Source organism: Ochotona princeps, chromosome 20, assembly GCF_030435755.1.
Source record: "Ochotona princeps isolate mOchPri1 chromosome 20, mOchPri1.hap1, whole genome shotgun sequence".
Taxonomy (NCBI): domain Eukaryota; kingdom Metazoa; phylum Chordata; class Mammalia; order Lagomorpha; family Ochotonidae; genus Ochotona; species Ochotona princeps.
This window is the reverse complement of record NC_080851.1, coordinates 1,378,487-1,394,524: the sequence shown is the minus strand read 5'-3', so window position 1 is coordinate 1,394,524 and position 16,038 is coordinate 1,378,487. Positions and strand designations below refer to the sequence as shown.

Below are 16,038 nucleotides of genomic sequence, written 5' to 3'. Positions count from 1 at the left end.
GTCCATACACGGGGCTCACTGCCTGGACGTGACATTTCAGAGACACGAAAGTCACCTACAGTAAGAGGGCACCGAGGACAGACGGCCAGACACAACTGCAGGGCCTCCTCCCTGCTCCTCCTGCACACTGATCGCAGCCTACCAGCATTTTGTTTTTTTACAGAAGAAAATTCAGGGGAAAGGAAGACACAGCAGAGCTTGGTGTGACCCAGAATACAAAGTCTTCCCTATTCACAGTCATCAAGTCCCCAGCGTCATCCTGACCCCCAAATCAGAGTCTCCAGCCACAGTCCCCGAGACCTCCATGAACTCCTGCTCACACACTGCCATTTAAAGACATACAAACGCATCCTGGACCAGCGGCCGCTCATACTGTGGGGGCCATTCTGAATGATAAAATCACCTACAAGAAGCACAGAAATGGGGGAAAAAACAAAAAGCCACAGCTCCAAGCAGACTTCAGAAAAGGCACAGTTCCATGCTGGCCCCAGAACAGCAATAGAAGCGACCCTGAAGATGGCCGAGGGACACCCCACAGAGGACATCGGGCCCAGGACATGGCCACCGCCGCTAGCCTGGCCCAGGAGAGAAGCTCGACCTGGTTCTCACTTCACGCCCCCTCCCTGCCAGCTAGTGCCTGATGAAAAGCCCAACACAGAGCCCCTCAGCTGCAGGGCAGGAAGGCACGGCCAACAGCCTTGGAGTGGGAGGCCCAGCACCACTCCCAGCACAGCCCTGCTGCAGGTGAAGGTACCGGAAGCTGGCTGCCAGCCGTGAGAGCAGCCAGTGAAGCTGTTGCTGGCGACTGGCATCTCAGAATGAGGCACTGGACTGAGGTGTGGCTGCTCCACTGCTGATCCAGCTCCCTGCTAATGGAGCCTGGGAAGGTGGCAGAGGGCACAAGGACCGCCGTTACCCTGTGGGAGACCTGGCTGAAGCTCCAGCTTCCTGGCCATGCAGTGCCCATTTGGAGGGTGAACCAGTGGGTGGAAGGTCTCAGTGTGCCTCCTTCACTTTCATGCAGACTGGTCTTCAACATGGCTGCCTTCCTAGAAGACGTGTGGAACAGGACAGCCCAAGGTTGACCATCACCTGGAGGCATACTGCAACAAAACACCTACTCAACTTCACTCCAAGAATTTCAAGTTAGGGCATTTCTAACATCTCGAAGCTAAGCTGACCACAAGTAGAGAAATCTTGAAGTTTATGGTCAACCAAGGATGAAGGTTCCTAAAAGGACCACCCCTCACCCTCAGGCCTGGCCTGGTTCCCCTCATATGCCCTACACCTCCACCCCAGCTCTCAACTGTGAGGCATGCATTTAGGGAGCCGGCATGTCTAACAGGCACAGGCAGTGCGATGGAGTGACAGCTGCCCTGGCAGGCTAGTCTCTGTGCCAACCACTTCTGTTGGCAGACCAGCAGATGGCAAGTTTTGCCGTCAGCTAGCGAGGGACGGAGGAGTCCTGGTGAGGCCCAACGGCCCGTTACTGCCTGCAGTGACACCCAGGCATCTGGGAGAGAGCCTGTAGCAGACACAAGCCCTGGGCAGTGCAACATGGTCACACGCTGGCCCTCAGCACTGGACAAAAATACAGGGTCCAGATGGGACTCTGGGGCTCCAGCCCTGCAACATAAACTCCAAATCTTACAGAATATACTGACCTGGGCAAAACTGAGTTGTGTCCCAACCCACTTCCAAAATACCTCAGAAACAAAGGGTTTCTTGATGCCTGGCTAGCATCGCTGGCAACTTCCAGAAGTTCCTAAATGAGCGAGACGCCTTCCTCCCGACATTAAATATCTGGAGTAGTAGCAGTGACTGTACACCCAACAGAGGCCACCTCTTGGAGTGAGGACATGCAGGAGGCTGGGCCGACGGTGGGGGCTGGACCCAGACCCCGAGGAAGACCGAATCCTACCATGGATGCCATCATGGAAGACATGACAGGGACATGATGCGAGTCGTGTGAACAGACGTGGCAATGGCAAGCGTCTGACTCAACCTCAAAAGGCCTCTGAGACAGGACTCCATCACAGACCCAGAAAGCAAATGGTGCTGCCCTCAGCGTGGGGCTTCCTGAAGCTTCTAGACAGGCAGGGAAGCCAAGAGGAGGGCCTCTGGTCCCAGGCACACAAGTTGCAAATGCCAGTTGAGAAAAACGAACAGCAGAACAAGGTACAGCTCAGCCCAGGACATCCCGCTCACGCTGCCTGCCGCATAGGGACCCAGGGTCAGCAGTGCCCACCGACTCCCTGGACACTCCAAGGTTGAGACGCGCCGATGTGCACAACACCCAAGGCCATGGGGCATTTGGGAGGCACGTACTGCGGTGCTATTTGTTCAGACTGGGGCATGACCCTCCATAGCACAGCTGACACAGCTCACCTGAGGAGCAGAAACAGCCTGCATGGGAAAGCATCATCTCCAAGGCTGCCAGGGTGGCAGCAGTCAGCAAGAGCCAAAATGGCATCAGCACAAATCGCGATCTTAACCCACGTCCAAACGTTTCCTAACACTAGCAAAATAAACTAACGGTAACTGAGCAAGGAGGCGGAGTGGCCCCTTCATGTGTGCAACATACTCTCCGGAGCCAACAGCACTGCTCCAGCATGCACACTCAGGCGGCTGTGCCCCCAGGACCGTGTGGGGGTTCCCATCATGGCACCACATACCACAGGACGAGCACTTGGGTCTACCCGAGGGAGGGAAACCCAGGCTGCCCAGCCATGCTGACTCCCCCTACAGTGTGGCCAGGCAAGCCATGCTTGACTGATACAGGACAATCATTACTGCCTCTCAAATGGCCCAGGGTCTGTTACCCATCTGGGAGAGCAGAATGAAGGGGCAGGCTCCTGGCTTCTGCCTGGCCCAGCCCTGGCCTCTGTGACCATCTGGGACATGAACTCGCCATTAAGAGACCCATCTGTGTATCTTTCCCCATCCCTCCCTCTCTCCATCATTCTCTCAAATAGAAACATTTTACGACACAGAACCCCTGGAGGCAGCCCACACACGATCCTTCAGCAGTCACTGGAGGGCAGGAACCACAGCAGAGGAGTCTGGGGAGGCACTGCAAGCCGTAGCACCTGCCATGGCGGCCAGACTCAGTCTGTCCAGCGGCCAGAGTACTCACCTGGGTCTCTTCCACTGTCTTCCCAGTCATCCACCTGGGTGCTCCCTGCGATGCTGGCCTCCTGTCCCTGCCCCCCACCGGGCAGAGTGGGGCAGACCGACCCCTTGTGGCTCAGCCCTTCGCCTTGTTGGGAAGCGGAGGTCTGCGGCCATCTCCGACTGCACAGCAGCCTGGAGGCCATGTACCCCCCAGCCGGAACCATACCCTGCCTTTTAGTGGAGAGTTGTATACAGAGCACCCACCAGGGCAGGGCACCGCAGCCCTACAGGATGAGAAGCTCGTGGGAGCATGCCCAGAGGGTTGCAGCAGAAGGGACTCTGAACTTGCCTCCACCAGTGTGGGAGGGGGAAGGTAGCCTGGGCACTGCTCATCCTGCTGGACCTCGATTTCCCTTACTGTGCAACAGGAATACAGGTGGCCTGGGACTGGCAGAGTGAGGATTGCTCAGGAACGGGGGATGGGAGTGGGGAATGCTGCTGCCTGCCCCACAGGGCTCGGGCCACAGAGAGGGTCCTGCGGACTTCTCGGCAGGTTCCTGAAGACCAGGAGTCCCACGGCATAGCTGCTGCATGGGGTGGCTGCAGGTGCCAGTGCCCTCATGCCACCCCAGCCCTCACCCGACCTCTGGACGCTGGGTGCCCGCTGTTCACCCTTGGCCCTTGGACAGGGCTGGCCCTCCTTGGCCAGGGATCCCAGAGAAATCCCCACTCTACACCTCAACACAATGAGGCTATTAAGTGCTGCAGGCTGGGTCACATGAGCACAGGGCACAGACCCTGCTCTGTCCAGACACGGCCGGACACTGGCTGCTGGGCCTAGGCCCCTGGTTTCTTCTCTTCTTTTCCTTTCCTCCTTTTTTTCCTTATGTATCTAACCTTAAGAGGCTTCAAGACATAAAAATACAAAACAGACCCCCACACGCCAGCGATGTGAAGCATGTGTTACCACTTGAGCCATCCCAGCAGCGAGTCGGGTGGTACAGATAGGGTCAGGGTCCCTCCTTACCGGACTAGTCTCCGTGGATGTGGAGCCACCAAGGCCAGCCAGGCAGCTGTGGCACTGCCTATGGAACAAGAGCCCCCAGAGGACCTGCCAGGAGCTGGGACGGCAACACCTCTGCCCCCAGTGAGGAGCTCCCAGGGTGCTGACATGGGGGCAGAGCCATACACGCATCAGCAAGGAAGCCGGGGCTGGGCTCAGGGACAGGAATCAGTCAGGAAGGGATTGACACCAATAGTAACCGGTGGACTCGTCACTCTTGCAGAGTTGAGCAGCGGCAACTGATCTCAGTGTCATCTGGTGGCCTCCACATGGCTCGCTCTATGAGCCCCCACTCTGGCTCCTCCCACCCTCCCTGTGTCCCTGGGTGCCCAGCAGGTGCCATGAGGTCCTCTGGGAGAGCACAGAGCAGGGACGAGGACACCCGGTGTCTCCCTCCCTGCAGACTCAGGGCAGCAACCCCTGAGTGCGCCACCAAACGGACCCTGACTCGGGGCAGCTGCGGGGCAGGAGGGCAGCCGTGTGAGGACTGAAGCCTCATGGCACTCCAAGCCCCAGGTCCTTTCATGTGCAAGGCGCCCCCGGGTGTTCCAGTGTGATTCCCAGCCTCCAGGCACATGCCTGGCCCTCCCCACGGCACTCTAGCCCTCCACCCCGTCCAACAGGGCAGCTCCAAGGTGCTGGGCTGAGCGAAGGCAGCAGCTGTGAGGTGAGCAAACACTTTGGGGAAGCCAGGGTGCAGGGCTGAGGGAAGGCAGCAGCCGCTGGTTCACCCTCTGCTCTGCTCCTGCAACCTGGGAGAAAACCTGGGACTCACCCCACCGCCTCCTGTCAAGGCTGCCCCAGCCCCTGAACGCTCTCCCCCTTCTGCCACAGAGGCAACAGTCACTTACTGCTGTGTGCTCGTGCCTGGTCCATGTTGACCCCTTCGGCTACCTGGTGGTCTCCGCTGGGCTGCCCGAGTTGGTTCCCAATGGTCTGCGGTACCTTCACCTGCTGGTGGGCTCCCCGGATCAAGGCTGAGCAAGCACTGGCAGCTTCCGGCGCTGGCGTCCGTGGGTCTGCAGAAGGGAGGGGGAGAGGCAGTCCTCAACCTCTGGTCAATGCCCAGAAATGAGAATGTGGGGGGGCTGTGCAAGCACCTCTGCACACGTCCCGCAGGGGCCCCAGGGCGTTGACCTCTGCAGGGGTCAAGGGCCAGCACACACAACTGCCCTCCCTCTGCCCCTTGGACCTGGGCTCGCCCACCAGGGAGAGCAACAGAGAGCATGTTGAAAAGCCCTGCCCCCAACCACACTCCTCCTGCCTGGGTAATGGCCTACAGGGCTGGCCTGGGGGCTGCCCTGAGCCCACCATCAAGGCAGGCTCTTGCCCTGCAGCCAGAGCTACTAACACAGTCACAACAGCAGCTTGTAGCCACACTTCTGGAGACACCCCCAGGAAGCAACCCCAACTTCCTCTGGACTTTAAAGGCCCCCAGGCCTCTGCCAGCCTGACTGACATGGTCAGGATTGGACCAGAAGTCCAGGACCGCACCCGTGGGTGCGCAGGCTGTGCAGGAGCAGCACATGGACCTCAGAGGGAAACTGGCCTTCCCACAGACCCCAAAGCTTCTCCATGCAAATGCAAGCCCCACGGTGGTCATTTCCCCAGCCTTCCCCTTCACCGGTATGGCCCTGTAGCTAACCGCACTCTGCTCCACAGAGCAACACGCGTCCCTTCCATGGCAGCCTGTCCTGCCACAGTGCCAGTTCACGGGCAGCTGTAGGTACCCGACACCCAAGAGCTCTGAACCACAGTGCTGCTTTGAGACCGTTTGCAATTCAGCACTGGTGGACTTCATCAGTATTAAAAATAAACACATACAAAATAAATTCAAAAAACCTTAGTTCTTACGGGCAGAGTTGCAGCTAGTGGAAGACACAGAGTGACAAAGAGACACGATGGTTCAATCCACAAATGGCTGCAAAGGCCAGGGCTGGGCCAGGCCAAAGGAAGAGCTTCACCCAGGTTTGCCACGGGTTTGCCATGTGGGTACAAGACCCGAGTCCAAGGGAGTGTTCCCAGCTGCCTTCCCAGGTGCACTAGCAGGGTTTCACTGGGCCTCTGACCATGTGCACCCAGAGCATGGAGAGGAGAGACTCCCCCAAACCCCCTCCCCTCCACAGCTCACCCAAGCCTTCCTGGCTGGGGCATCCCAGGCGCCCCAGGCAGACAATCCTTCTGTCCACTGTGTGTATCTGGGGCACTGACAGACACACAGGCTGGGGGAGGAGACCACCAAAGCCGCCCATACCATGAGTCCCTCTGAGCTGCGCCGTGCACCTTTATGGCCGACTCCGCCTGGGCCTCCGCCCCCAGACTCACAGCCAGGGGGAAGCAGGCCCTGAAGCGACTCCCGCTGTCTCAACCAAAGCCCGTCGAGGTGGTGGACAGCTTCTGGCACTAGCGTGCTCAGGCCTCAGCCAGAGCGCAGTCCAAAAAAGGACACAGATGCAGGGGCCCCCAGGCCTGCAGAGCTATGCACTCCCTTATTTGGTGTGAGCGGCGTCCTTGGGGTCTGTCACAGGCCCGAGCCGCTGAGCCTGCAGCTGGCATGACCAACAGGCGCGACGGCGCCGGGCACGGCTCCATCCTCACAGCGACAGGTGTGCACGGTGGGCCCCAGGCAGCGGGGGCTGGGGAGGCGAGGACACAGCCTCTTGGGCCTCTTCCCCAGCCCCAGACACAGGTGCCTACCTGCAGTGGCCTCTCACCTGGAGCCTGGCTAGGCCTGCTGCATAGCCCTGGGGCCAGGACCCCTTCAAGCCTGGTGGAGCCAAAATTATCTCACAGATCATCTGTCTCCCCTCCTCTGGGGAGGGTGCTGGAATTTTCTGGAGGCCACATGACATGTGACCGGAGGCCGGCAGCCGGGAAAGACCAGCTGCCATCTATGAAGACTGACATCAGGGGGACACACAAACGGGCAGCCTGTCTCGCTTCCCTTTGTTTTCACAAAAGACATTTAACTGCAATAGAATGAGCTGATCACTGCTCTTTTTAAACAGTTATAAATGTTTTTCTAAAATCCCTGCCTTAATTTCTAAAACGGTCAGCAAGCACCAGTAAACAGGGACCCTGAACAGCCACAAGTTCTGCAGGCGTCTTTCCTTCCACGAGCAGAGCTGTCGGGGCCCCAGGACTACACCTGTAGGGGACACAGGCTCCCTCTGCTCCAGGGCCCCCAGCCAGCCCCACACACAGGAAAGTGGGAAGGCAGCGTGGGAGCCACGCCTAGGGCAGAGCTGCTGCGGGAGGCTGCACTGTACCGACCTAGGGGGCCCTGCCCCTCCAAGGATTTTCTTAAAACAATACTGAGTTTCAGACCTTGAGACTTGGCTGCACAAATATACATCACTGGCCAGGACCACGTGGCAGCTGAGCCTGCTGCACACCGCCCCACAGGGCTGGGTGGCCTCAGCTGCTGCACACGGCCCGCTCAAAGCTGGAGCTGGGCTGGCTGGCCTCAGCCCATTGCACACGGCCCGTGCAGCTGGGCGTGGGGGCAGCAGGCCAGGCATTCCATTCCACTCCAGTCCATGCCTCAGGGCCAGCTCCAAGCAGGGGTCCAGCAGGGTTAGTGCCTTTGAAGTGTCTCAAGCTGCTGGTAGGACCTAGGGCTCTAAGCCACTGAATTTTGATCTCTCTGCCTCCTGAAAGCACATGTATGGGGGACAGGCAGGCGGAGGGCAGCACACATCCAGCAGTTCCAGTTCCCAAGCATACCCTAGCCCTGGCTGCATCCGCTTCTTCCCCTGTGTGAACACAGGGTCGGCACCCAGCAGCCCCCGTACCACCCACCCACTAAAGAGCTTCTGCTGATACCCAGCATCCCGTGTTCCTCTCCCTGCCGTCTGACGCAGGGACCGAGCCAGCTGCCCTGGAGGAGAGTGGCAGGGCCCTAGCCCAGGCCTGCAGCTCACCAGCCACCTTGCAGATCACGAGTGGCCAGCGGGAGACCCACTCTCCTGTCACTACAAAGGCAGGGAGAGACAAAAGGCCCATGGTCCCCCACACCTGCTGCTGAGGCCAGGGAGACCAAACAAAAGCTGGGGGGTGTTGGGGACCCCATTTGGCATCAGCACTATCAGCACCAGCCCAACCCTGAGACAGAAAATTTGGGAGAGTCATATGGCCGAAGTTCATTCAAGATTCAAGGCTTTTCATGCAGTAGTCAATGGCTACCTATCAATCTACAGAGCAGCCACCATCACACGGCAGCAGCCACCATCACACGGCACTAGAGCCACCATCACATGGCACTAGAGCCACCATCACACGGCAGCAGCCACCAACACACGGCACTAGAGCCACCATCACACGGCAGCAGCCACCATCACACGGCAGCAGCCACCATCACACGGCACTAGAGCCACCATCACACGGCAGCAGCCACCATCACACGGCAGCAGCCACCATCAAATTATCAACTCTAAGCATAATCTGCATGAACTGAGTTTTATAACTTATCAGACAGGACACCAAAAAAGGCAACTAAAGAAGAAAATAAAGAAGCTGAGTGTCATAGAACAGCACTAGAACCATGAAAACACCACCCCAGAGAGGCACAAAACAGCTGTACATCACAAACTGATCATGGATTCATACCCAGAAAAGAAAAATACTTCAAGAAGTTTGTGGAAGAATTAAAACACGGATTGATTCTAGTGTGAATAACTTTTCTTTATAATATGCATTTGCCACGAACTTTTGAAGACTCTTCATACACACGGATTCTAAAAATTGTTTGCAGCAAAATAAACTTCCACAAACTTTTTGGAGTGTGTTCATGAAACAGATGAAATCTACAATGAGACACCATTTCCCTCTTATCAAGAACCATAAAAAAAGGAAAATGCCAAGTACTGGCAGGGATGTGAAAAGCTGGAGCTCCTGGCTGTTGTCAGGACTGCAGAATGGTGCGTCCACGATGGAAGCAGCTAGCTGTTCCTTCCAAAGCTGAGTGTCGAACCACCATTGTGCAAGAACTGCACAACCACCCTGCGCCCCCTCCCTCCCCCAGGAGCCGACAGCAGGCACCCAGAAGAGCTACACACACACACCAGAGCCCAACAATCAGAATACTTCTCACCAGCCACCAAGAGTCCCACAGCTAAACAATAAATGCTACAATGCCATGGGACGTGATCCAGACGCTAAACAGCAGACTGGTAAGGCACAATGTAGAGTGAGAGTCTCAGACTCACTTCGCTTCGGAGAGAAACCAGGCCTGCAGACATCCTGCCCTGGTCTGTGGGTCACCTTCTGGAGGCAGAAAGTGGGGTTTCTTTGGTGTGGCTGCAGTGGCGGGGGAACGAGTCCGGCACAGCGGATCTTGCTGAAGCCACGGCGCCACGCAGTGCTGCACATGTCGACGTCCCGTGTGCCTCAGCCTCACACCGGGGTTTATAAAGGGCAAACATTTCCTTCTCAAAAGACTGGGACATAAGATGGAGACCTGGACGCTGACCTCTGGCGAAACCCTTGCTGCAAGAAAAACCAGCTCCCTCTGGGGCTGTCCGCCTACAGTCAGGGCAGAGTCCAAGCTGTGGGGCTGCGGGGGAGCCCCCTTCCTATGAATCTCAGAGGGAACTCAGCGCCCACACTGCTGTTCTCCACCCTGGCCCCCTGAAGCCACGTCATCGCACACAAAGTCCCCTTCCTGAGTCTTTTGGCGCTCCAGCACAGCTCACCTGTTGCTGCGCACGGCACTCCAAAGCAGCCTTGACACGGACACTGCCGACGTGCAGAACCCTCTGCTTTCACAACCCAGGGTGGGACAAGCACCAAACACACAATCTCATCCCCCCGCCCCTCCCTCCCAAAAAAGCAAGAACAGATCTGAAGCAATGCACAGCCCCGCAGGGCAAGCACTCCTCCTCTCGGCCACCAGCCAGGCTCTGACCCAGGTCCCACCCGAGCAGGACACCCAAGGCCCTGGAGCCCGCGAGTCCCATCTTGGCTGAGCACAGCCCACACAGCAGCCCCTCTGAGGCTGCCTGTCTCAGGCTGGTGTTGCCTTCTGGTGGCCCCCGTGCCCCCCCCCCCGGCACTGTCACCCATGGGCCTGGCTCTGCTGCCTCTCAGGCAGCAAGCTGGCAGGGAACAGAGTCAGGCCTGAACCCAGACATCTCATGCAGCCGCTTCAGTCCACTTCTCTTGCCTTTTAGCACACGTGGTTAGAGACGCCGGGCAGCTTCCCCGACGGCTCCTTAGGGATTCCCTCTGTAGAACACTGAAGGTCAGGGCTCTGTAGTCCTGCCTCCTGCAAAGCTGGGGACAAGGACATGGCTCCGCCAGCAGCTCTGCCACGTGGTGACAAGGGTCAACTCCCCTGCAGCAGGACAGCCCTTGTGCCTGTCTAAGAGCTCACTGGCATGTCCCCCGAGAGCCACCAGGACCACCTCCAGGAAGCCACAGGCCCCTTCCTGGTGCCCCGGTCACCAGCCGTCCCTGCCCCCAGTGCAGCTCCCATGTGGTGAGGAACTGGTCTGGGAGTGCCTGCCTGATCTCCAACAGCACCACCCTGGAGCCGCAGGCACACATTCCCTCTTTTCCCCGTGCTGGAGCCACCCACTCCGTGATGAGGGCACTCACAGGTGTGTGGTGACAGCAGTACCCGAGGCTGTTTTGCAAAGGCCCCCGTTCAATATCCACGTGTGGCTTTGTGCCTGTATTTCTCAGGAGCTCCATCGGCCTCATGAAGTACATTTTCTGAACCCCAGAACTTCAAGGGGACATTCAGACCAGCAGCCCCCCATGATCTCACCCCTGTCCATGACTGCAAGGTTGAGACTCCAAAAGACATCAGTGTGCCAGCTCAGAGGCTCCCTACTGGGAAGGTAGATTGAGCTGCCTGGCTGCCTCAGACCTTCCCGAGAGAATCGCACCTTCATGAGCAAAACAGAAACCAACAGCAGGAAGCCCCTAGGAGCCTAGGCAAATGTCGAAGGAAGGGTCGACACAAACATTTATAACCAGTTGAGAATGGTCGTGGACACAGCTGAAACTGCCATTTAGGATACCGGATGGCTACTCATGCCCGATGAAGATGACCGGCCAAGTAATAACAGGGCTGGCAGTGCAGCTCAACCCGTAGAGCCCCTGCCCGTGACATTAGCATACACGTGGATGCCAGTCCATGTTCCATGTTCCAGTTTCCATCCAGCACCCTGCACCTGCTCCTGCCAAGCAGTGCCTGTAACATCCAGCAGACGGAAGATCTCTCTCCCTCTCTCCCTCCATCACTGTAACTTTTCAAAATACATAATCTTTCAGCAATAGCACAATCAATAATTGCTCTTACATGACAAAGTGTGCCTTTTCAGAAAATTCCTAGAGAAAAAGAAACCAAAGATGAAAATGCGTTTCATCCTACTGTGCAAAGAGTGGGCCATGTGGGGGCCAGTGAGCAGTGTGGCAGCCCAGGTCAGACCTGCAGAACTGGAGGTTACCATGGACACAGTGTCTTAGAGCTCAACACGCACACTACAAGACGCTGTGGCCAGATACCTTACGGTCGCCTTGTTTCAGGAATATAACTTTCCAGTTCCTTCAAGAAATGGGTGACAAACACATGCTTATCACTGCAGTCATTACTTGGCCACAGATGAGATGTTTTTATTTTTTAAAGATGTATTTATTTTCATTGGAAAGGCAGATTTACAGGACAGGCAGAAAGATCTTCTATTCATTGGTTCACTCCCCAAATTGCCACAATGACCACAGCTGCGCTGATCTGAAGCCAGAAGCCATCAGCCTCTTCTGGTCTCCCATGTGGGTGAAGGGTCCCATTCTCCACTGCCTTCCCAGGATATAAGAAGGGAACTGGATTGCAAGTGGAGCAGTCAGGACACGAACCGGTGCCCATAAGTGATGCTGGCACTTGGAGGTGTACGATTGGCCAGTTGAGCCACTGTGTTGGCCTCACGGTTGAGATTTCTGCAGCCTGACATAGGAAATGGAAAACTCCAGAAATAAATAATTTGTAAGTTTTAAACTGCATGCTATACTGACAAAATGTGCACTACTTTGCCCCACCCAGCCTGGGCCACGATTCAGTCTGCAGTTCAGCATGCACACCATCCATGTCACACACATCCACACACCACACACTACACCATCCATGTCACACACATCCACATACCACACACACTACACCATCCATGTCACACACATCCACACCACACACTACACCATCCATGTCACACACATCCACACACCACACACTACACCATCCATGTCACACACATCCATACACACCACACACTACACCATCCATGTCAACACATCCACACACACACTACACCATCCATGTCACACACATCCATACACACACTACACCATCCATGTCAACACATCCACACCACACACACTACACCATCCATGTCACACACATCCATACACACACACTACACCATCCATGTCAACACATCCACACCACACACTACACCATCCATGTCAACACATCCACACCACACACACTACACAGTCCATGCCACACACATCCACACCACACACACTACACCATTCATGCCATACACATCCACACCACACACACTACACCATTCATGTCACACACATCCACACCACACACACTACACCATCCATGTCACACACATCCACACCACACACACTACACCATTCATGTCACACACATCCACACCACACACACTACACCATCCATGTCACACACATCCACACCACACACACTACACCATCCATGTCACACACATCCACACCACACACACTACACCATCCATGTCACACACATCCACACCACACACACTACACCATTCATGTCACACACATCCACACCACACACACTACACCATCCATGTCACACACATCCACACACACACTACACCATCCATGTAACACACATCCACACACCACACACTACACCATCCATGTCACACACATCCACACACCACACACACTACACCATCCATGTCAACACACATCCACACCACACACACTACACCGTCCATGTCACACACATCCACACCACACACACTACACCATTCATGTCACACACATCCACACCACACACACTACACCGTCCATGTCACACACATCCACACCACACACACTACACCATTCATGTCACACACATCCACACCACACACACTACACTACATCATCCATGCCACACACACCACCCACACATCAGATACTCACAGCTGCCTGGACTATGGGGCTCACAGTTGGAGGACCACCATGCTGCCGTTCAAACACTCCTACATCCTTAATCATCAAACTACTAGTGCAACAGCAGTGCCAAAATGAAACAACAAGGTCTGAGAGAAACAACCCATATCCATGCAACTATCACGGCAGCACAGTGTTCCAATCACCCTACAGCATTATTGTGGCTAGTCTCTGACCAACTCATCAATTCAGCTGCAGTGTGGGTACACATGGAAGAAGGAACACAGCAGATAAGGATACTTTGTATCGGGAGTAAAAGATTGGTTTGTTCTGATGAGACTCCACAACACCCAGGTGCTCTTTCCCAGCGTCCACTTTCCAGGTGCTGGCCCACGACTGTCCATGTACCGGCACTCAAAGCTGCTTGGCACCAGAACAACCCATTTTTTAAGTCCACGTCCCATGACCTTGAGAGGGCCCCTTGTGCCCAGGGCTCAGTGCTGTCCATGGTTTCAAGTGTCCACTGGAGGGCCTGGCCCTCCCTAGGACCTGGGACCGCATGCCTCCCTCCCCCAAATGCAAGAGGTTCTCATTCTTTGCAATCTAAGCGGGGCAGGAACAAGTTACAGCACCAGCTGGCCCCTGCAGCATGTGCTGCACGACAGTGGGAGCAGTTCTGCCCAGTCTTCCAGGGGCCTCCCTGTGATCCTCATCCTATCTGGGCACTGAGCACTCGCTTGGGCTCACGGGGCGGCTCAGCAGCTGCAAACCATCGGCACAACTCAGAAGCACTCTCCCCGGTGATGCCTGGGCACATTGGTCACGTCGCTGCTGGGAACACCGCCATCGCGTATCCAAGCACAGGGTGGGAGCCCCCTGCCTTGCCTCCCGACCTCCACTTCAGCTTTCTGGATGCACATCTTTGGAGGCAGTGGGTCATGGGTGCTTGGGGCCCTGCCACTTCACCAGAAACCTGGCGTCCGGACTCTGGCTTCAGCCTGCACCCACCTCATCTACTGTGGGCACCTGGGGGGCAGCAGATGGAAAGTGTCACTCACATAACCTGGGACAGGAGGTCACCAAAGGGGCCACATGTACACGTAGCGTTTTCTCACCCCACTAATGCCAGGTTGGAGCTTGGGGCACCCTGAACCAGCAAGACCCCTTAGAGCCCACAAGTCACCCTCCAAGGGCGGGGACCACGCAAGGAGGCCCAGAAAAGAGGGGGGACAAGAGCACAAAGGTCCCAGAAATGCCTGCTACCCCCACACCCCAATCCCAGCCATGGTTAACATCTCCCTTGCCTATTTTAATTTAAACTCTGGCAGTGTGGAAATGACCTAAGCCCACTCAACACAGGGCCAGGGAAAGGGAACACTGTTCTGGAATAAACCAGAACAAACCGGAATAAGTCGTCATGGAAACGGAGCAGGTGCTGACGTGGCTTGGGGGTCAGGCCTCGGTGGGTCATTTCCACACCTCCTGACTGAGTGAAAAGCCTGGTCAGGTGGCCCAGGAACGGGGTGCACTTGGTCCACCGCACACCAGGCTCGGCGCACAGGGCACCACCACATGGGGACCCAGTGCAGCGCAAGAGGCCGAGGGCATCACACTGGCCTGGGAAAGAGCAAATGTACAATTCAAGTTGCCTGCTGAGGGTAGACAGCTTCCATGTGCTCAGAGAAGATGGCAAATGGTGCCACTCCAAGCAGGGACCTCTGAACCCAACAGGCACCTCACTCAAGGGCAGATCACAGCCCACGGTGGTCTCGGAGACCAGCCCAGTAGCCGGCTGAGCTCTGCCAAGGTGTGCTGGGTGACACTGCACATCGACACCAGCAGCTCCACGATCTCAGCCTCCCATAGCTCTGCAGACCCCAGTGCCCTCTCAGGGTGCTCTGGGGGGAGCACTGGGGCCCGGCTGACTTCCCCCTCAGGAGCAGAGGGACACAGGCTCCCTGGCTCTGCCGTACTCAGCCCTTGACGAGCCCCAGAGCCTAGGACCCCTGCCTCCCACCTCCAAGTTCCCCCGGGGCTGCTCCACGAAGAACCAAGCAGGACAGGTCTCAGACCTGAAGTCAGCTACACAGGTGGGAGCAGGGCCCAGCGACCACACAAAATCACACACAGGCAAGCTGGGGTCCGAGAGGGGCCACCCCTTCACCCTAGGCTTCCCCCAGAACAACCTCCAGGTCTGAAAAGAAGATGAGGCCCGCCTGGGGGGCGGGCAAGCTTCCAGATACATTCCTGCCCAGTCCCTAGTGAGCACAAGTAAGCTTCAACCCCCAGAAGCTGGCGGGCCATGGCGGGCCCACAGGGCTGTGGGACCGTGCAGGGCAGACTGCAGTCTAAATGTCGCCTCGTGCGAAAACTCAAAAGGCACAGTGTTCTCCAAGTTCAGAAGCCCCATTCTGGGCGGGAATTACACCGGGGCTGGATGGAAAGCCTCAGCGGAGGATTCAGGAATAAAAATAACACATCTTTATTCTACCAATCTGGAACTCGCTTCACTCTCTTTGAACCAACAGCGAGACAGCCATTTCCTCCCCTGACTGCGATTCCCACCACCAGCATCAGCACACACATCTCACAGGGCAGCCACTGTTAGCCATGCTCCGGAGGGGGGCCCGGGGAAGGGCCAGGTGGGACAAGCAGGGACTCGGCGCTGGCCTCACAGCCCACAAGGCTGTGCCTCAGCGCTCAGCGGCGAG

At 56.6% G+C, this 16,038-nt stretch overlaps 1 protein-coding gene across 2 annotated transcripts in view; it reads right to left on the bottom strand.

The window, feature by feature from the left end:
- GRB10 (growth factor receptor bound protein 10) overlaps positions 1 to 16,038 on the bottom strand; it is a 78,187-nt gene that overhangs the window by 53,240 nt on the left and 8,909 nt on the right. For both annotated transcript variants that reach the window (XM_058678152.1, XM_058678153.1), the window contains exon 2: positions 5,029 to 5,196. In XM_058678152.1, the coding sequence (XP_058534135.1) occupies positions 5,029 to 5,053 (25 nt within the window). In that variant the 5' untranslated portion in view covers positions 5,054 to 5,196. The remainder of the gene's footprint in view (positions 1 to 5,028; positions 5,197 to 16,038) is intronic.